This window comes from Poromitra crassiceps, assembly GCF_964638095.1.
Source record: "Poromitra crassiceps genome assembly, chromosome: 26".
Classification (NCBI taxonomy): Eukaryota; Metazoa; Chordata; class Actinopteri; order Beryciformes; family Melamphaidae; genus Poromitra; species Poromitra crassiceps.
Genome location: NC_139640.1, coordinates 12,008,328 through 12,030,410, shown reverse-complemented (window position 1 = coordinate 12,030,410; position 22,083 = coordinate 12,008,328). Strand labels below are relative to the sequence as shown.

The 22,083-nt window shown below is 45.0% G+C and overlaps 1 protein-coding gene across 2 annotated transcripts in view; it reads right to left on the bottom strand.

Moving 5' to 3' along the window:
- Positions 1–22,083, bottom strand: part of LOC310798663 (mannosyl-oligosaccharide 1,2-alpha-mannosidase IA) — a 420,317-nt gene that overhangs the window by 196,661 nt on the left and 201,573 nt on the right. For both annotated transcript variants that reach the window (XM_083661215.1, XM_083661214.1), the window contains exon 2: positions 11,356–11,452. In XM_083661215.1, the coding sequence (XP_083517341.1) occupies positions 11,356–11,452 (97 nt within the window). The remainder of the gene's footprint in view (positions 1–11,355; positions 11,453–22,083) is intronic.

The following is a 22,083-nucleotide window of genomic DNA, read 5'->3' as shown; positions in this document are numbered from 1 at the left end:
CACACTTCACACTGTGACATTTACTCTCTCTCTCTCTCTCCATCTCTCTCTCTCTCTCTGCCCATCTCTCTCTCTCTCTCTCTCCCCCCCCCATGTCTCCCTCCCTCTCTCCATCTCTCTCTCTCTGCCCATGTCTCCCTCCCTCTCTCTCTCTGCCCATCTCTCTCTCTCTGTCTTCTCTCTCTGCCCATGTCTCCCTCCCTCTCTTTCAAATTCAAAATTCAAAATTCAAATTCAAATTGCTGTATTGGCATGAATGTCATAACAACAATATTGCCAAAGCATCAAGAAACAATCACATTCAACATTCAACATCACTACTCATGAATAATACAATAATACAGTAATACAATACATACAATGCAATGTCTCTCTCTCTCTCTCTCTCTCTCTCTCTCTCTCTCTCTCTCTCTCTCTCTCTAGATAATGTGCTGCGTAGCCAACAAGGGTGATTGAGAGCAGGGAAACGATGGCAGCTTCACACAGAGTGTAAATATACTTGCTCACAGGATTAACCATATTGGGTTGAACAAAGTCCTCCCCCCACACTTGAAGAACACACTATTTTTCAGCAGCGCTGCTACGGACAAATGGCTTATTTTGCCCCAGCTTTCATTGTTTTGCGTATCGGTTGGATCTGCTGCATTAAGGCAGGCGACTCAGCTTGGCACAGATAAAGGTGGCAGTTAACTGGCAGAAGTTGAGGAGAAACCTTTGGCGTCTACATCTCTGGACAACCCATAACTACCACAGACAGATACAAATTCCTGGGCACCCACATCAGCAACTCAACTCAAATGGGACAATAACACCAGTCACATAATCAAAAAGGCCAATCAAAGACTATTCCACCTCTGGCAGCTCAAAAAATTTCAAAGTCAAACGCAATCTGCTCCTCCAGTTCTACACAGCCATCCTCAAAAGCATCCTCACCTCTTCCATAACAGTCTGGTACGGCAGTCTGGACAGTCACTCACGCAACAAACTACAACGTATAATCAAAAAAGCTTCAAAAATCATAGGCACCCCACTCCCATCACTAGACTCACTCTACCATAAACGCACAATCACAAGAGCACAAAAGATCATTTCTGACTCATCTCACCCAGCTAACCACCTGTTCCAACTGCTGCCCTCTGCTGGCCGCCGCTATAGATCCATTTCCACCAAAATAACCTGGTTCAAAAACAGCTTTTTCCCCACTGCCATCAGGTCACTGAACTCCACTCACTCCTGAAGCAATATCCCATCCGTAATTTCTGTTCATGTTGAATGTCCTGTATTTGTCTTTATATGATACCTGTACTGTCTGTGTAAAGTGTGTATTGTTTGATATCTGTATTGTCCATGTTCTTTCTGCTGACACAGGAGCTAATGTGCTGTAATATGCTGTACCGAAAGCAAATTCTGCCGACTTTGTTGTGCAGTCCAGAATTCTGAATCTGAATCTGAATCTAAGTAGCAGTATTATTTTGAAAAGTTTTGTTCCACAATGAGGTCTCAACTGATTGGATAAAAAGTGACACCTACTGTCCTCTTACAAAATGATTCATAACAACACTAGCCAGATCAGGCTGTTGAGCCCTGTTCTGTTTTTAATCACACATAGCTGCATCTAGACTGTTTTTTGTCAACTGCAGGGGGCAGCGTTCCTGAAATGCAACTGTACACCTTTGATGTGTGACATCACTGACAGTCAGCCCCAGCAGAACGTCCAGCAACAAGTGATGTCACAGGCGTGACATCACGCCCATTTAGAGTGCCATATTATGTCTGCCCTGCAGGGGGCCTGTATTTTTTGTTTGTTTGTTTTTCGGGGTATTTTTGTACTAATCATGAGCCCAAAATGTAAATTAATAAAAAAAATTACCTGGACCAGGCTCTTTGATCATCCTTGCTTTTTACTTGTGTGTGTGTGTGTGTGTGTGTGTGTGTGTGTGTGTGTGTGTGTGTGTGTGTGTGTGTGTGTGTGTGTGTGTGTGTGTGTGTGTGTGCGGCGCGCATGTCGACTAAAAATGACTATGGAAGGGGCACAGATTCTCTTCTCACAAAAACAACACATTGCTACTTTGGTTGCCTGGCAACAAACAACATGGCCGCTCCGCTCCGCTTCGTTTCTGCCACGTTTTGTCAAAGCGAGGTGGGTCACCGATCGTGTTACTATAGCAAATGTCTCCCACCTTCAGAAGGCAGCCATTCATGTGCTCACCATGTCTGCTTCCACATATCCATGTGAATCTGGATTTTTCACCATGTCTGCTTCCACATATCCATCTTTCACCATGAACATCGTTAAATCAACTCCTACAACAGCAGTTTGACCAGTCAACATATTGGCTCAGTGCTCAAGGGCCCAGGTGCAAGGCATATTATAGGCAAACATTTCTTCATTGATTCAACGCACTATACCGTAGTATTGAATTTGTGTACTTAAAGTTATCTTTAAATCGTTAGTATGGACCTAAGTTAAGTTAAGTTATCCTTTATTTATCCCCATGGGGAAATTCATCCTCTGCATTTGACCCATCCTCTACTAGGAACCTTCCTAGAACTAGGAGCAGTGGGCAGCCACAGTGCAGCGCCCGGGGACCAACTCCAGTTCTTTTTGCCAGTACCTTGGTCAGGGGCACTGACAGGAGTATTAACCCTAACATACATGTCTTTGATGGTGGGAGGAAACCGGAGCACCCGGAGAAAACCCACACAAACATGGGTAGAACATGCAAACTCCACACAGAAAGGACCTGGGACGGACCGGGGTTCGAACGCAGGACGGCTAACCACTGAGCCACCGTGTCGTCCCGGACATGATTTATGTTGGAAGAAACTATAGCATAATGCTGCATTGAATGAATGATAACCCACCTTTTGAAGAATATAACATTAAAAATAAGAAATGGAGAGTTGCAATTAGTGCCTCCTAACCTAATTTATTTTAACGTTTAATTTATTTTCATGATTTATTCTTACATTGTTCTATTTCCCCCTTTCTCTCAAGTACCCCCTGTAGTACCTCCTTGTACCCCTAGGGCTACACGTACCCCAGTTTACATCTCCTTAGTTTTCACCTGAAGTAAAACCTGACTAACAGATGTTTATCATGATCAATATCATGATTCTAGGTCAAAACAAATCAATCTTGATTCAACAAAATACCACGCTAACTAAATAAATAAATGCAATTGACTCAATTCACCCGAAAATGTTGAAACGTGCTAAATTGAGCATACACTGTAAAAAAATATAAACTAAAATATAAAACATTGTAGGCACGTGCTACTTCTAACAAATTATGACCCCCTCCCCCCCCCCCTCTCTTGGGGTTGCAGAGGTCTTTGCGGTGGAGGGTTAAACATACATGAACATAGAGATGTCCTGCTCATCCCTGTTTAATAAAAATGAAGTAGATTAACCAAAATGAGGCAATAATAAGTGTTACTGCATATTGCACACGTAATCAAAGTTAACACACTTAATCATAATTAATCAAAACGAGGGTATGAGCTCCTACTCGTCTGCACGCAATAGCATCTTGTGTCCTTGATGTGGTAAATCGTGGTTGCGTTTTCTCCTGTAGCCTCTCCTGGGTCCTAGAGCCCACACCTTCCTTCATGGGATGTTTAAAATACACTTTTAGGCCAGACTTGGCTCCTCTCTCTCCTTGTTCCTCCAACTCAAACTCAGGAAAAGCTATCCACCTTATTTTTGAATGCACTGCTGTACAAATAATTGTGGGTACAATTTCCGGTTTAACGTGACTTATTGTTGCAGCTTGCCATTTCCTAAAACGGTATTCTACTTGATTTGAAAAGATGGCCGCCTACACTCAGTCTCTTGTACCCTGGCTGAACTGAACATAACTTGGTCAATAAGTATGTAACATACCAAATAAAACAGTAATGTCTTTATTTGATGTGGAATGCAGAGGACATGTAACTGTTAAGTTAAACTCGCATTCCAGGAATATTGTATTTACTGCGCTGCTCTAAAATAACGTTAGTGGCGCGCGGCTCAGAGAGCCTGTTTGTCCTAGAAGCCACTCGCTTTGCGCCAGAACACAATCGATTTGGGGGTGGAACATGCCAGGATTGGCCAATGCCAGAGCCCAGAACTGTCTAATCAAATCATCGACAGAGACGCTATGGCCCGCCTCCCAGTATTTTCAGTGTGCAGAGATAGATAGATAGAACGTTAGAAATATAGTCAGCCACGTTATAAACAACTAACCAACGCTGATGGAAATGGTTTTGCCCGAAATGGTTAAAAGTTATATCAATTTGGTCATTCAGTGGTGTTTTACTGCCATGTAACATAACTAACTAGCGGCTAACATTAGCCACAGCAGGCGATTACCCATGAATGCACTGCGCTCTTAAAGGGATATTTATCAACGAGATTTTTGCCAAGCTGGACCTGATTAGTGATTTGCTCCGTTCGCCCAGACGGGTGTCAAGCTGTCAGCAACAAGGCTGGGAGGATCACACCGGAAGAAAAACCCATAGGCATCATGGCCGCTAGAAATAAGGTGGATAGCCCACAGCTTCCTTCATGGATGTTTAAAATACACTTTTACGCCAGACTTGGCTCCTCTCTCGCCTTGTTCCTCCAACTCAAACTCAGGAAAAGCTACAGAGTTTGTGGAGTCAGTTGCAAATCAAGCAGTTTGTGGCTTTCTCCCTGCAGGAAAGGCTGCTCCGTGTCTGTGGGAAAACTGTCATTTCTACCGGCTAATTCTCCTCACCGTGTAATGAGTTGGCCCTTCTGTCCATCTGGATGAGAAAGATGTTGCCATCCAACCTCAGCTGATTCCCCCTGAAGCTTCATCATCCAACCTCAGCTGATTCCCCCTGAAGCTTCATCATCCAACCTCAGCTGATTCCCCCTGAAGCTTCATCATCCAACCTCAGCTGATTCCCCCTGAAGCTTCATCATCCTCAGCACAGTAACCTCAGCATTCCCCCTGAAGCTTCATCATCCTCAGCACAGTAACCTCAGCATTCCCCCTGAAGCTTCATCATCCTCAGCATTCCCCCTGAAGCTTCATCATCCTCAGCACAGTAACCTCAGCATTCCCCCTGAAGCTTCATCATCCTCAGCACAGTAACCTCAGCATTCCCCCTGAAGCTTCATCATCCTCAGCACAGTAACCTCAGCATTCCCCCTGAAGCTTCATCATCCTCAGCATTCCCCCTGAAGCTTCATCATCCTCAGCACAGTAACCTCAGCATTCCCCCTGAAGCTTCATCATCCTCAGCACAGTAACCTCAGCATTCCCCCCGAAGCTTCATCATCCTCAGCATTCCCCCTGAAGCTTCATCATCCTCAGCACAGTAACCTCAGCATTCCCCCTGAAGCTTCATCATCCTCAGCATTCCCCCTGAAGCTTCATCATCCTCAGCACAGTAACCTCAGCATTCCCCCTGAAGCTTCATCATCCTCAGCACAGTAACCTCAGCATTCCCCCTGAAGCTTCATCATCCTCAGCATTCCCCCTGAAGCTTCATCATCCTCAGCACAGTAACCTCAGCATCCCCCTGAAGCTTCATCATCCTCAGCACAGTAACCTCAGCGTTCCCCTGAAGCTTCATCATCCTCAGCACTCCCCCTGAAGCTTCATCATCCTCAGCACAGTAACCTCAGCATTCCCCCTGAAGCTTCATCAACCTCAGCACAGTAACCTCAGCATTCCCCCTGAAGCTTCATCAACCTCAGCACAGTAACCTCAGCATTCCCCCTGAAGCTTCATCAACCTCAGCACAGTAACCTCAGCATTCCCCTGAAGCTTCATCATCCTCAGCACAGTAACCTCAGCATCCCCCTGAAGCTTCATCATCCTCAGCATTCCCCCTGAAGCTTCATCAACCTCAGCATTCCCCCTGAAGCTTCATCATCCTCAGCATTCCCCCTGAAGCTTCATCATCCTCAGCAGCACAGTATTGTTGTGAAAGGCAGCATGTGAATCATTGTGTGAGATGAGCTTGGAGAGTTTTGTCTGTGCTCTCTCCAGCTGTCTATTGTTAATAGAGCACTAGGGGAGGAGACAGAGACATTTTCACCTTTTGGACTAATGAGGGCATTTTATTTTCTGTATTTATTTTACGATTTAAAAAAAATCAAAAAGGCAAAAAGCATGTGGGAAAAGTCATGGATGAAGGGTGATATTAACAGTGTTTGGGGGGATCACTTTTAAATGTCATGACTCCTTTCTTGGCCTGTCTAATAGGTCATTGTTGAGAAAACTCTTTCAAACACTGGATTCTCTATATTTTAGAGATATTAAATGATGGACTTAAGGGAATGATATTCTTTTAAAAATGTATTAAGCTGCGTTCACACCGACCTATTAAAGTTTTTCGCTGGCATCGAGTTTACATACAAAGTCAATGCAAACGAGCGATTGAGCGTATATTCGCCCGGGAGAAAAATCGCTGGGCGTCCGAGCGACAGAGCGATAGGGAGAAAATTCGCTCGTCGCCCGAGATGAAATATCCTTGAATCGAGCGACAGAGAGAAAAATAAATATCTCGGTGTGAACACAGCTTTACTTGGACTTTTGGCATAGAACTGTTCATTTCTAGATGTGATGATGCACTGTCACATAATCATGCTTTATAATTAGAACAATCCTGACTCATCTGATTGCTTGGGGAACTTGACCTGTAACACAGATTCATGGAGAGATCCTTCTTCAAAGCATCTCCTCCCCAACTCACACTGAGCACTATGGAGCATGCAGGCAGCCAGTGAGATCACTGAGCACTATGGAGCATGCAGGCAGCCAGTGAGATCACTGAGCACTATGGAGCATGCAGGCAGCCAGTGAGATCACTGAGCACTATGGAGCATGCAGGCAGCCAGTGAGATCACTGAGCACTATGGAGCATGCAGGCAGCACTGAGCACTATGGAGCATGCAGGCAGCCAGTGAGATCACTGAGCACTATGGAGCATGCAGGCAGCCAGTGAGATCACTGAGCACTATGGAGCATGCAGGCAGCCAGTGAGATCACTGAGCACTATGGAGCATGCAGGCAGCCAGTGAGATCACTGAGCACTATGGAGCATGCAGGCAGCACTGAGCACTATGGAGCATGCAGGCAGCCAGTGAGATCACTGAGCACTATGGAGCATGCAGGCAGCCAGGGAGATCACTGAGCACTATGGAGCATGCAGGCAGCACTGAGCACTATGGAGCATGCAGGCAGCCAGTGAGATCACTGAGCACTATGGAGCATGCAGGCAGCACTGAGCACTATGGAGCATGCAGGCAGCACTGAGCACTATGGAGCATGCAGGCAGCCAGTGAGATCACTGAGCACTATGGAGCATGCAGGCAGCCAGGGAGATCACTGAGCACTATGGAGCATGCAGGCAGCCAGTGAGATCACTGAGCACTATGGAGCATGCAGGCAGCACTGAGCACTATGGAGCATGCAGGCAGCACTGAGCACTATGGAGCATGCAGGCAGCCAGTGAGATCACTGAGCACTATGGAGCATGCAGGCAGCCAGTGAGATCACTGAGCACTATGGAGCATGCAGGCAGCCAGGGAGATCACTGAGCACTATGGAGCATGCAGGCAGCCAGTGAGATCACTGAGCACTATGGAGCATGCAGGCAGCCAGTGAGATCACTGAGCACTATGGAGCATGCAGGCAGCCAGTGAGATCACTGAGCACTATGGAGCATGCAGGCAGCCAGTGAGATCACTGAGCACTATGGAGCATGCAGGCAGCCAGTGAGATCACTGAGCACTATGGAGCATGCAGGCAGCCAGGGAGATCACTGAGCACTATGGAGCATGCAGGCAGCCAGGGAGATCACTGAGCACTATGGAGCATGCAGGCAGCCAGGGAGATCACTGAGCACTATGGAGCATGCAGGCAGCACTGAGCACTATGGAGCATGCAGGCAGCACTGAGCACTATGGAGCATGCAGGCAGCCAGGGAGATCACTGAGCACTATGGAGCATGCAGGCAGCCAGGGAGATCGAATATCTTGAAGAGGTTTTGCAACATCGACTTAATAATCCTGAATCTCCGAAGATTTGATGTGGGGGAAGAAGTCAGGTGTGCCAGACAGTCCTCATTAAGAACTGATCCGTCTTTTATTAACAGCTTTATTGTGGGATTTCCCTGTAGCTCCTGAAGCGTGGGAACAGAGTGATATGGAAGATCTTATGACCCCACCGGCTCTGTCTCCAATTAGAGGCTGGGAGAGAGTGTGGCTGCACTGGCGGGTGGAGAAGGTTCCTCCTGTGATGGACGGGGAAGGCAGGTAGGGTGACACGCGCATGTTGAACAGACACACACAGGTGTGACTCGTGTTACCTTTCATCTGACAGGCCGGCAAAGATAACGAACAGTACAGTATTGTGTTAATTGCACGAGTCGCAACCCACTGAGTAGCAGCTCTCATATAGTCCAGCAGACATGGGACCAAGTCACTTTGGTGTTTGGTCAAAGTCTCGAGTAAGTCCCAAGTCATTTGGTCCGAGTCACAAGCAAGTCCCAAGTCATTTTGTTTTGGTCAAGTCAAGTCACAGGTTTTGTCAAGTCAAGTCACAGGTTTTGTCAAGTCAAGTTGAGTCCTTATTTTTTTTTTTTTATATATTTTATTTTACTTTTTCAGAACATAAAGAAAACAAAACAAGAACAGGAAAAAAGAAAAGAAAAAACATATATACATACATTCAACATTACAATGCTACAAAATGTCAAAATGTGCTTACAAATCGATAAAAAAAAAAATATATATATATATATATATATATACTGTGCAAAGGATCCCAAAGAAACTCAAATACCGCTTTTAGCCTGATCAAAATAGGTCAGGAACGGGTCCCAAATAACGGAAAATTTCCTTAGAGAATTTGACCTCTGGAATCTGAGTCTCTCCATACGTATAACTGAGATCATGTCTGTCAGCCACAGCTGAAAAGAAGGTGGAGAGGAGGACTTCCATTCCTTCAAAATTAGTTTCTTGGCAACTGTCATTCCCTGTGTCAGAGATTGCTGCACGGCCGTTGGGAGGAGCAAAGAGGACTCCGAGCAGCCAAAGATGGCGAGTTCCGCCTCCAGTTGGAGGGTTATTTTGTAGGCCTTAGAGTACCAGTCAAATATTTTGGCCCAGAATCCTGATAGTGAAGGGCAAAACCAAAAAGCATGGGACAGTGTGCCCTCCGACACCCGACACCTATCACATAGTGGTGAGACCGAAGGATATATCTTGTGTAACCTATGCTTGGAGTAATGAAGACAGTGAGCAAGTTGAGTCCTTATTAAGGCAAGTCAAGTCCCGAGTCAAGCCAGTTTTTCCCCCGCCCAACATCAATTTATCTAACCTGTTCAAAAAGTATGACAATGAATTTAATTTGTATTATAGTTCAATAAATGTAACCAAACAAAAGTCAAATCACTTTGTACTTATTGTAACTAACTACTAATATAAGTGCTGCTTTCTCCTTGAAAAAACAAAACCATCCAGTGAGAGGAGCGTGACTGACAGCCACTCAGCCAATCATGACAATGCCATATGGAGGAGCAGGAGTGAATCAACCAATCATGACGATGGCATTTCCAGCTTGCATTCACATAATGGATAACTTTACAAGACACTTGCCAACGTTGAACATGTTCATATTTTATATTTCATATTTAAACTGATGAACACAAACAAGTCATCCAAGTCATCACGTCTCTCAAGTTAAAGGGATACACCACTTTTTTTTTAAGTTTAGCTCATTTGCCAAATCCCCCCCACATAGCCAAGATACCCCCTGCCTTTACCGGCATTGTCCAAGCAGTATACAGTGAGATACAGTTGTGAAGTTAGTAATTATCGCCATAGAATGGAGGCCAATGGTATCGCTGTTAAAAATCCGCTAAAACACACATCTCACGGTGCTAAAATACATGTTGTGCTTCGGGGACTCACCACACGATGAAATATCAATCCAAAATGCACATAGCGGTGTCTTTGAAGGAAAATAGACAGACGGCACTACTTTCCAAACATGGCCGCCGGGCGCCTGCGCACTGATCTCACACAGCGCCTCAAGCACCATGGAAACCAATGTAACCAAAACAAAGGACAACTACGATAACTACTATTCATGGCGGTCCTGAGTCTTTAACTTCCAAGTCCCAGTCAAGTCTCTAGTAATTTATTTTTTCTCATGTCAAGTTGCAGGTCATCAAAACAAGGACTCGAGTCGACTCAAGTCCAAGTCACCAAGTCTCAAGTCCCCATCTCTGCAGCCCAGTTGTAAGCAGTACATATAGTACTGTACATTATTACATCATTAAACAATAAATAAACAGCTGGAACGCGCACCAACAGGATAATGCTACTTTATTCATACCCTGTACTGTATCTAGCCAAATTTTAGCCCAGACGTCTATAACCATTTAGACGTCTTTTTAAACAGCTATTGAACATAAAATTGCTCAGTGGGGAAGTTTGTAGAACATCCACCTAAAATATTGTGAGGAATTTTATGAAATTATGATATCATTATGTGACACTTCCACTTGAAATCCTTAAAATAACTCCCTTGTGATGTTTATTACAGGCAATGTTCTCCCTGTTACCCTCAGGGAGGAGATACAGGGTCCCAAAAGCACGCACAAATGGCTTGAGGGACAGTTTCTTCCCGCAGGCCACGAGACTCCTTAACATACACAACTAGTGTAGTAGCTGTACTGTACCGCACTGTAGATGCTACCATTATGTATGTCTAATGTTTAATTGTATGTTTAATTAGGTATATGCTATTTGCACCTGTGCCAACAGAACGTCGAATTTAAAATGTTTAACTACGTCTAAAGTATGCACATGACATGTGCACCTATGTGCAGTGAATATGCCACTGTCTCTGACTTGTCTTATCACTCTACTGCCTTATTGCTTGTTGTGTCTCTTGTTGTTTTTGCACTCATATGCCCTGTTACATTTGTACTATGTTGTAAACGGAGTCCACAGCACAAGAATTTCACACGTGATACTTGTACTACGGAGTGACAATAAAAATCTTGAATCTTGAATCTTGAATGTACACCAGATGCATTACAGCTGCATAGGAGATCCGGCAGTTTTGCCGGATCACTGTGCCGACTCTCGCCCATGTTAATAGATGGGCGATGCATGCAGTATGGAAAAATGATGCACCCGTTCTATTTTTGACGGATCCCGCATACGTCTGACAGATGACATGTGTGTGGGTCTGTTCGCAACCGTACCGTAGCCGTACCGCATCTGTTTGTTCCGGAGGCGGTGCACATTAGCCCTTAGTCAGTGTTATGCTTGAGACACTGAGGTCAAAGGGTCTTGCAAAAAAAAAAAAAAGTCACTCACCAAACATGTTGCCGATATGCCCGTTCCTCGTCAAAGGCCGCAGTTCGTTCTTCCCCCAGGCGTAGCGCTTGTAGTTGTCCCAGGCAAACTTCATCATCTGCAGGGGAAACAGAGGGCAGACATACCGGTCACTGGACTGATAGCAACCTGCCTGCTAACTAGGGGTGTCACGAATCGATACACTCAGTTCACGATACGATACGTATCACGATACTGGGTTCACGATAACGATACGATACGATTTTAACAATATTTTTTTAAACTTGAATAATGACAATATATGACTGGAAAAGTAGTATTTTATTTGAAATGCACAAATACAAAACATGCTGTTGTGGGAAATTGCTATTACAATAACAACTAGAAAAAACATGAGATTGGAGATAAGTCTTATCTTGAATGAGTTACACCGTCACTTAGATTTACTTTGAACTCAAAGGTTTCTCAGCAGTATAAATTCTCATTATGCATCTTCAGTTTTTCTTCAAACTCAAACAACAAGACTTTTCTTAGTCTATTTTTTATGCATCTTCAGTTTTTCCTGTCAAGTAAACAGTTTTGCCAGAAACTCAATTGAATGGTTTCTCTCCTGTATAACTTCTCATGTGTCTCTTCAGAGACTTGTTCAACTGAACTACTTTCCACACATTGAACTTCAACAAACAAAGACGTTTCTTTGTCTATTAAAAAAAAAAAAAAAAAAAAAAAAAATTGCGATATGAGATTTCATCTCAACGATACATATCGTGACGTTTTACTATCGCGAAATTTCGTGGGACGATATATTGTGACACCCCTACTGCTAACTAAAGAGACATACTGGTCACTGTGCTGATAACAACCTGCCTGCTAAATCCAGATGGAGTTCAACTGGAAAGGCCCAAGGCAATGTGAATGGTCTTATTGATCAGGACTGGATTAAGGACAAGCACTCAATGATCATACATAAACCTTGCTGATCAACAATGGTATTGACACTTCCCCTCCAGCCAGCACGCGCTAAATCAAACATCTGAATGATGTCATCAGATGAAAAGCAAGCTTAACTGATTAAAATACATCCAAGGGAGCAAAGCGTTCTGAGATCGATGCCCTCTATCCCTCCCTGTGTGCTATGGATAAAGTGACCTGGGTGTCATTTGCAAAACAGAAGTGAATGGTGTTTGATACGGGCCCCTTTGCTCGGATCAGATCAGGCCCACTTTCAAACTCCACCTTCATCTTGATGCCAACTACACACCAACTTGTACAAGTTGCACGGTTTTGATGCCATCACGCTGACAAGAACTGTCCCCCAGACACACAGTATAACTATAAGCACCTGGCAGAGTCTACTCAAAACCACTTCTGTGGTACTTCCAGCTACAATAGGTGTCTCCAGGACCACATTTTGCCTTGATGAGACACGCACGCACACACACACACGCAGGCACACACACACACGCACACACACACACGCACGCACACGCACACACACACGCACGCACGCGAAGGCACACGCACGCACGCACACCACGCACACACACTCACTCACAAGGTGAAAGCAATACAGCCCGCTGTCGCGGCTATAAATTAGCACATTATAAGGGGTTGTAAACATTACTTTGTGAATACATTTTTACCACGGCCTTCAAGAGCCAAATTCAGACGCCATGTTGCCAACTCTCTTTGGGAGGAAAGTTGCTATTGGCTGCTCAGAAAGTCAGCAGAAGTCACCAGACACACTCATTTGCATATCAGTATATTTGCAACACTGATCCTCCTCAGCCGGCCCCTCAGCGCTCTCAGAGGAGCAGTGATTATCAGAGGAGCAACACATTAACGTTGTTGTTACACCTGGAGGGAAGAGATGAAGTCATCAAGGACAGACGGCTGAAAAGTTGCTCAAACTCGTGACAAAGTTGCCAAGTTGGTGACGGTGACGACAAGGAACGAGACTCTGTAGCTGCTCTCAAACTTTGTATGGTGCAGCGGGCAATCTTTTTCTACAAAACAACTGTAAACGTAAATTAAAGTTGCATTATTGTGAAAATTTTACTATTTTCTATAAATATAAATATAATTGTACGGTAGTTATTTAATTTTTCACATGACTCCCAAAATCCGCTTCTGTCATCTAAATCATTTATTTAGATGATGTGATGACCAGAGAACACACTTTTGAGTTCTTATGTTAGTTTGCAGGGACTGCTGTGATGATGTATGGCAACACATAGCTATATCTATCATAATATAATATGATAGGCCTAAGCTGTTTTTCTAACTGTTCAGCTGCTGACACTAGCAAGCCAAGTCACCTAAGTGTTAACTCATTCACCGCCAATGACGTCTTTGACGTGTTATCAGCAATGGCCTTCCCCGCCAAGGACGTGTTTGACGTGTTTTTGTTTTTATTGGTGCAGCGCCTGCAGCAAACACTTGCCCAGCCTGTCACACAGACACAGGTCCCTGCCTTCAAAGGGTAGCCGACAGCACGCGATCAAACACATACCGCAGCTGTTGTTTTGAAATTGAGCAGAGGGAAAGCAGAGAACGGGTAACGCTTCCTTGTGCAGACAGGAGAAACGCAATTGAAACGCCGAGCTGGAGTCGCCTTCCTCTGTGCCAGCCAGGAGAAAACGGGAGAAAGTAATCAAGAGATGTGTTTGATCATCGGAGGAATGAGGAAATGATCGATCAGTTTGCGAGGGCGGTGAGGACGTGTTGAATAGCCGAGGGGAAAACGGGAACGATCATAGATATGACAGGGAGACATGGACGAGGACGGTGTACCAGAACAAATCAAAATAAACACAGGAACAGCTAGGCAGCAGCGGGCAGAAGGCACTCACAGCAGCCCGCTGTCCTTCTCAAGAGCTCTTGAGTTGGTTCATGAAATCGCTGGGCTGCTCGCCCTCCAGTGTTGCTCCTGGCCAATCCCAGCGCCACAGGGCGTGGTTATTGCTTATCCTATGTTGGGTTAGAAATCTAAAAGGGGGATCGTGTGTGTGTGTGTGTGTGTGTGTGTGTGTCTGTCTGTCTGTCTGTCTGTCTGTCTGTCTGTCGGTGTGTCTGTCTGTCTGTCTGTCTGTCTGTCTGCACACTCACACCGAGTAAACTGTATTGTTGAATGTAAAAAAAAAGCACTTCATGTGTGTATATATATATATATATATATATATATATATTTTGTCATTTGTGTCCTAACGAATAATATTTACATGTCTGATGTCAATACAGTTCAAAATAAAAGAATTGAGAGTGAGTTATGCCTGAGATTGTGCCCTTTTACAAAAATGCTTTTTTCTCCCTTTTCTCTTCCCAGACAGGCTTTTTTGGTGAACATGGGGTGTATAAAAAGGGTTATAAGTAGAGTACAGAACATGCTAAAAGCTAACTTTCTTTTTGGGGGTGAAAGTAGAGACTTAGATCTTCATTTCGAGGTATTGGACATCACTGTAGTCCTAGTACAGAATTTACTGTGGGTCTTGAAAGATGACCAAACATTATGGAAATACTTGGCCTGTGCCAAAAATGCCAGTCAGATATTGGCAGTGAATGAGTTAAGAAATGAGCAAATGTTTTCTCCATAGAAGCACAGATCAAAAAGGGAAAAGAAATCACATTAAAACCCGAGATAAAAGTGATAATTAATTAGATCTATGTCAACAACATACTTAGGACCGTACAAAATCTACACATATTTAAAAAACTAACATTTAGTACAAGCCATAAGGGATGATGGCCTAACACTCAAAAAAGACAATTATCGTCTTTTTATCACTGTCAAGAGGAGGCGTTTTGGGGTGAGTTAGCATTCATTCATTCAGTCAGTCAGGAATGGACAACAGTGATGATGTCATCAGTGATGTCATTAGTACCAAACTCGGGCTGTTGAAACAGTGATGATGCCATCAGTGATGTCATCAGTGACATGGGCTGCTGAAAGATGTAGTTTCCTCCAATGGGCTTGAGTTGCTACATGACGCACCTGGTTGCTACATGACGCACATCCTGGACCGAAGTTGCCCTTGTTTGTTTATTGTTTTGTTGTTGTTGTTTTTTTGGGGGGGGGGATCTTCAATGCAATCATAAGGAAGTAACTATGAATCAAATAGGAATGAATATGAATACATGTTGTTCATTCAAGAGTGGGGCATACTGATATTTCTGCTGATAGTATGCCATGTAACACAGATACAGTATGAAGAATTCATTTGCATCAGTTAAATATGCTTACATGAAGTGCTTTCACAATAATAATAATTGCGTTTATTGAACTCATTGTGAGCACAATAGCATCAACATGAATACATGCATAAGTGGGGCTCTTATGGAGGCAGAGGTGCTCCTTCCTGCAGCAGGAATGAACCACCCAGCATGCAATCTGTCACGAGGTTCTTCTCCTACACACTCAGTATAGCATGCTGTGATTTCTATTATCAATAGTACATGAGACCGCACACAGCATCAGCTATCTGAGCCCAGTACAGTTATATAAGCCCGTGGCCCACAGACAACATGCATCCTGATGATTACCTCTGACAAGGCCTCGAGCAGAACATCACTTCTCATCCAAAAAGCCCATATGGACTCCTCAAACGTTCACAGTACAAGAGCCTTTTCTCACACGACAACAACAGGCTCCATATGAGATGGACACATTGTTCAAGATCTAAACATCAGGGGCCGGTTGCACCAACTGGTCTTAACTATGCCTGGTCGTAACTCCTACGTCGGTCTTAGTTAAGACCATGGATTTACGCCTGTTGCACCAACACGGCTTATGTCTGGTCTTAACTATGCTGGTCGTAGCAATGCGCGTCCATGTGAATTGCCAGGGAATGCACCCTGATTGGATGATGTTGCAAAAAATGTGCCTCGCGACCTGCTTGGAGCGTCACTGTGCCACTACGCTCTCTCAGCCACTACAGTAAAACACCCTCCCTCCTCCCATCCTCCCTCGCTCCGGGGGAAAAATGGCGGCTATTGAGCAGACAGAGTCAGTCTGAATGAAATTGAATGTAACGTTCCCAATTCTATGTATTAACTTCTAAAAAACTAACGGCAACATTTTGGAAGGCGGGTTAGGTTAATTAGTTAGTTATAATCTAACGTCGTGCTTTCAAAGACGGCGAACTGGCGGTGTTACGACGATGACGGTCAAAAAGGTCTCCGCGGAGATCTCTGTTACAGGCAGGCTCTACGCCTCCTCCTGACCAGGCGTAGGAGTTACGCCTGGTCTTAGTGAAAATAAGGCTTAAGTCGTCTTGGTGCAACCGGCGTAGCTGTTAGGTCGTAAAGTTACGACCAACTTAGCTTAAGACCAGTGTAAGACCAGTTGGTGCAACCGGCCCCAGATGCCTCCGAGATCGGGCTGCAACTAACAATTATTTTCATTATTTGATTAATCTTTTGATTATTTTCTCAACTAAACAATTAGTCATTTGGTCTATAAAATGTCACAAAACGGTGAAAAATGCTGATCACTTTTCCCCCAAAGCCCAAGATGACACCCTCAAAATGTGTTGTGCTCTTGTCCTGACAGTCACAACTCAAAGATCATCAGTTTACCATCACAGAAGACTAAAGAAACCAGAAAAAATTCACATTTAAGACGCAAGGATGAGAGAATTTTAGATCAATTTTCTGTCGATCGACTAATTGATTAATGGAGTAATCGTTGCGGCTCTATTCCTAGAGGACAGGGCTCAGGGTGCAGAGAGCTGAGAGTGGAGAACAGGTGCATCGTGTGAAATGAAATTACTTTGATGATGATGATCATTATTATTAATAACACACAGCACTTTGCATTGGGGTCATTTTTGCTGTGTCGGGTCACTGATGAGAAAGGTATTTCATGTTTGTTTTTTGCTTTCCAGCTCTCTTTATTTGATGAGTGCCACCAAATCTGAGCAGGCAGCAATTGAAAATGTGTTTTTGCCAAAAACCAAAAAACATTCATTTATGAAGGAGCAATCCCAGTGAATGTGGAAAAAACAAGGACAAAATGCACTATGATGATTACGGGGTCTCGCACCAATCATATTGATGGTGAGAAATACATTCACAACGGTAATTTTTTTCACCAGTTTAAAGAACAAATAGTCAAAGTGTCCCGAGTGTTCGTGCTCATAGAACAAAACTCTTCAGTATTTCAAATGTCTCAGGTTTCATTTGAAACAAAGTCTGGCTGGGTTCTCCAGGGGCCTTCAAAGAACGAGAACAAAAGTACGTTTCCCCACACACGCGGCGTTTGGTAAATGTGAGAACTCCTTGTCGACTTTCGTTCCTTTTGAAGGATGTTATGCCATATTGTAATAGCAGAAAAGAACAAACCGCATGATACAATCTGCCAGAGAAGCAGAACTTTATCACCAGCATCAAATAAATGGGATGAAAAGTAAAAAAAAACAAAACAAGGGCAGATGGTATGCTGTTAGGCATAGAGAATGTTAAATGGCGGTAGGAATCGTGACATAATTCTAAACTTCCAGATGCTGTTTTTTAAGTTTTCACAAGATTTCAGCTATTTCGATATTTAGATGTACATCCGCTTTGAGACTCGCTTTGCCAAGAGTTCGAGCCTGATTAGGATGTCAAATGTCGAGCCTGATTCGAGCCTAAACTATTTCTTCACGACCCCATGTGGAACCCGAAGAGTGATCAAAAGCCAGAGGCTGAACCCGATAGAAACCCACATGTTCCCCGGTAATGATTTCCCCATCAGGTGGTGTCTGCAGACCTCTAACAGACAGACCTGTAACAGACAGACCTCTAACAGACAGACCTCTAACAGACAGACCTCTAACAGACAGACCTCTAACAGACAGACAGACCTCTAACAGACAGACCTCTAACAGACAGACGAGCCCAGCAGCTCTCCTATTCAACCATCTTTATTGATTATATAAAGAACACATAAAGACAGCTAGGAACGGCACTAATGAGTCCTTCAATGACAACAACAACAGAATAAAATCACACAGACATTTCACACATTATTTCAGATATAGCCACCATTCATTTAGAGCCATAAACTATAACAGAAAAGAATGAACTATCTGAGCCTGATGGTACCAGACGTGACTCATGAGAGTGTCAGGTACCATCAGGTTTAAACTTCCACAGCCCGGGTGTTGTGCTTGGTGGAGGAGGATCAACGTGTGGGAGGACCGGGTCACACGGCGCGCAAGATGGCTGCCCTAACAACCCATCGTCATGACATACAAACACACAACACACACACACACACAGACATACAAACACACACACAACACACACACACACACACGCTCGATCGATCGCTGCAGCCACAGCCAGGCACGCCGACCCCGAGGCTGCTTGGAGAAGAGCTAATGGATGAGTGTATGGTTTCCAGGGGCACATAAAGCAGACACAATCGACATCCACAATCGACCAGACATCGACCGCTCTTTGCTTCACTAATTGGCTGGTTGTTCAGCAAAGCAGATCGATGCTTAAGGCAGCCGGTGATTAAAATGAATCAGGGATTCTACGAAGGATGCTACATGCTGACCCCGAGCCTTAAGGTCAAGAGGCATGCACTGCTGAGCATGCACCTGAGGGTTAGTCTCTTAGAACAGACGAGTTGGCTTCCGCAATTTTCAAATGCTTCCGCCATACCGTCTGTACTTCGTGGGGGAGAATCATGCACCAACCGGAATGGGAAGCAGAAAGGCGGGTCTTCCGCTCATTAGTCCAATCAGAATCCAATATGCCGCATTCGCGTGTCGTGATTGGTCGGATTCGTAGAACTTCCTTCCAGTCTGAAGGTTTTTTTCCCAACTTCCTTGTGCATGTTCTGGGGGTGTAACGTACAGACTGTGTATAGCTGCATTCGCCGGATGTAGATGAGACGGTTTGTTTTAAGAGACTACCTGAGGGTGGACAGTTGCATACTGTAAGTGATTGTGATGAGCAACACAAAGAGGTCATTTACACCTGGCGTTAACATGCATTTTCTGCAATCTGATTGCAATCTGATTGCAATCAGATTGCAATCAGATTGCAGAAATGGTTCTCCTCTCAATCCGCATAAAGTTGGTGTATCCAGATTGAGAGGACACATTGCATTTACACTTGGGTTCAATGTGTACACAATGCATCCCTGACCACCTCCGGAGGTGGTTTGGCCGATCAGATTGCAATGCTTCTTCAATGCGTTTTGGGGGTGTTTACACCTGGCATTTCAAGTGATGAAACACAATCTGATTGCAATCTGATCACAGAAAACACATGTTAACGCCAGGTGTAAATGGCCTCATTGATTCTATTAGAATCCCTCAGGAGGAGATGTACCTGTAACATCAGTGCTACTGTCACACAATGAGCATTGAAAATCCTTGCCACAATATTCACCTTACGTTTCCTTTGAATGAGAAACGGTATCGTCTGATCTTTCGGACCTTTCAAATGTCAGCTCTAAAATCAGCTGTAAATAAATTGCCCTGAAGCATAAAAAATATGACATCCTTGGGTCATCTGTCTTTCTCTCAAAAAGGGGGTTAAAAAGAGAAGGTCAGCAGGATTTGGTCAGCAGGACATCCAGTGCATTTCGAGTGCAGATCCTCCCAGAGGAGACGACACCTGATGAAGGCACCATTAGCTCAGCAGATCCTCCCAGAGGAGATGACACCTGATGAAGGCACCATTAGCTCAGCGCGGGTACGTTTTAGCATCGAAAAGCCCGGCATGACCTCCCCAAGCAGGTCTGTCTCTCTCTGCACTCAGGCCTGTCTCTGCACTCAGGCCTGTCTCTGCACTCAGGTCTGTCTCTGCACTCAGCCCTGTCTCTGCACTCAGGTCTGTCTCTGCACTCAGGCCTGTCTCTGCGCTCAGGCCTGTCTCTGCGCTCAGGCCTGTCTCTGCGCTCAGGCCTGTCTCTGCACTCAGGCCTGTCTCTGCGCTCAGGCCTGTCTCTGCGCTCAGGCCTGTCTCTGCACTCAGGCCTGTCTCTGCACTCAGGCCTGTCTCTGCACTCAGGTCTGTCTCTGCACTCAGGTCTGTCTCTGCACTCAGGTCTGTCTCTGCACTCAGGTCTGTCTCTGCACTCAGGTCTGTCTCTGCACTCAGGCCTGTCTGTCTCTGCACTCAGGTCTGTCTCTGCACTCAGGTCTGTCTCTGCAATCAGGCCTGTCTCTGCACTCAGGTCTGTCTCTGCACTCAGGCCTGTCTCTGCACTCAGGCCTGTCTCTGCGCTCAGGTCTGTCTCTGCACTCAGGCCTGTCTCTGCACTCAGGTCTGTCTCTGCACTCAGGCCTGTCTCTGCACTCAGGCCTGTCTCTGCACTCAGGCCTGTCTCTGCACTCAGGCCTGTCTCTGCACTCAGGTCTGTCTCTGCACTCAGGTCTGTCTCTGCACTCAGGCCTGTCTGTCTCTGCGCTCAGGCCTGTCTCTGCACTCAGGTCTGTCTCTGCACTCAGGTCTGTCTCTGCACTCAGGTCTGTCTCTGCACTCAGGCCTGTCTGTCTCTGCGCTCAGGCCTGTCTCTGCACTCAGGCCTGTCTCTGCACTCAGGTCTGTCTCTGCACTCAGGTCTGTCTCTGCACTCAGGTCTGTCTCTGCACTCAGGTCTGTCTCTGCACTCAGGCCTGTCTGTCTCTGCACTCAGGTCTGTCTCTGCACTCAGGTCTGTCTCTGCACTCAGGTCTGTCTCTGCACTCAGGTCTGTCTCTGCACTCAGGTCTGTCTCTGCACCCAGGCCTGTCTCTGCACTCAGGCCTGTCTCTGCGCTCAGGTCTGTCTCTGCACTCAGGTCTGTCTCTGCACTCAGGTCTGTCTCTGCTCTCAGGCCTGTCTCTGCACTCAGGCCTGTCTCTGCACTCAGGCCTGTCTCTGCGCTCAGGTCTGTCTCTGCTCTCAGGCCTGTCTCTGCACTCAGGCCTGTCTCTGCACTCAGGTCTGTCTCTGCACTCAGGTCTGCCTGTCTCTGCATTGTTTGGAGCAGCCGGAGAGAAAACTAGCCAAGTGTGGCTGTATGAAAGAAAGAAGAAAATATAGAGGTAGACATGATGCCTTTAGTAGAGCGGATAAGCTCCCAAAAATAGAGGAATTGTGCACTTTTTGAAAAAAAAAGAACTTGAAATGTCACACGTTGGGGAATACCACAAGGTTTATTTTCAGATTGGGAGGGAAGGCAGATTTGGCCCCAAATACATTTTCTTTTGAGCGATCTGAGCATTGAACTGTCAGATGCTACAGGTGTACTGTATATACCGATGAAATCACAAGGTACAAAAAGGACATAAAATGTGTATCTAACTGTGCTTCCAACTCGATCCATAGATAACAGCCAGCACTCATATCAACTGACCTCGCCTGAAGAGGAGAAAACCCTCGTTATAAAACTAGGTTCCATCATATTGGGCTGAGCTGAGGGTTTGGATCTGCTGTAACTCCACGCGCACCAGGTGTTCCTCTTTGATCAATGTGTCTGCTTTCAAAACCCATGGCTCTGATCAACCGCTCGTTGTGTTTCAGAGTCTGTTGGATCCACACTTGCTACCTTCTATAAACTATAAAAGGTGCACACACACCCACAGATTGCCTATCAGTGAGAGGTGGACTGATATGTAAATGTGTCTGTGTGCTATAAATCCTGCTGGCACAATGTGAAGATGAAGGCAGGATCAATGGGCTATTTTGTTCATCAATCAATGCTAAAGTAAGGAATAGTACAGTAGAAAGAACAAAGGAAGTCCAAGGCAACTCTTCAAGAATATTTTA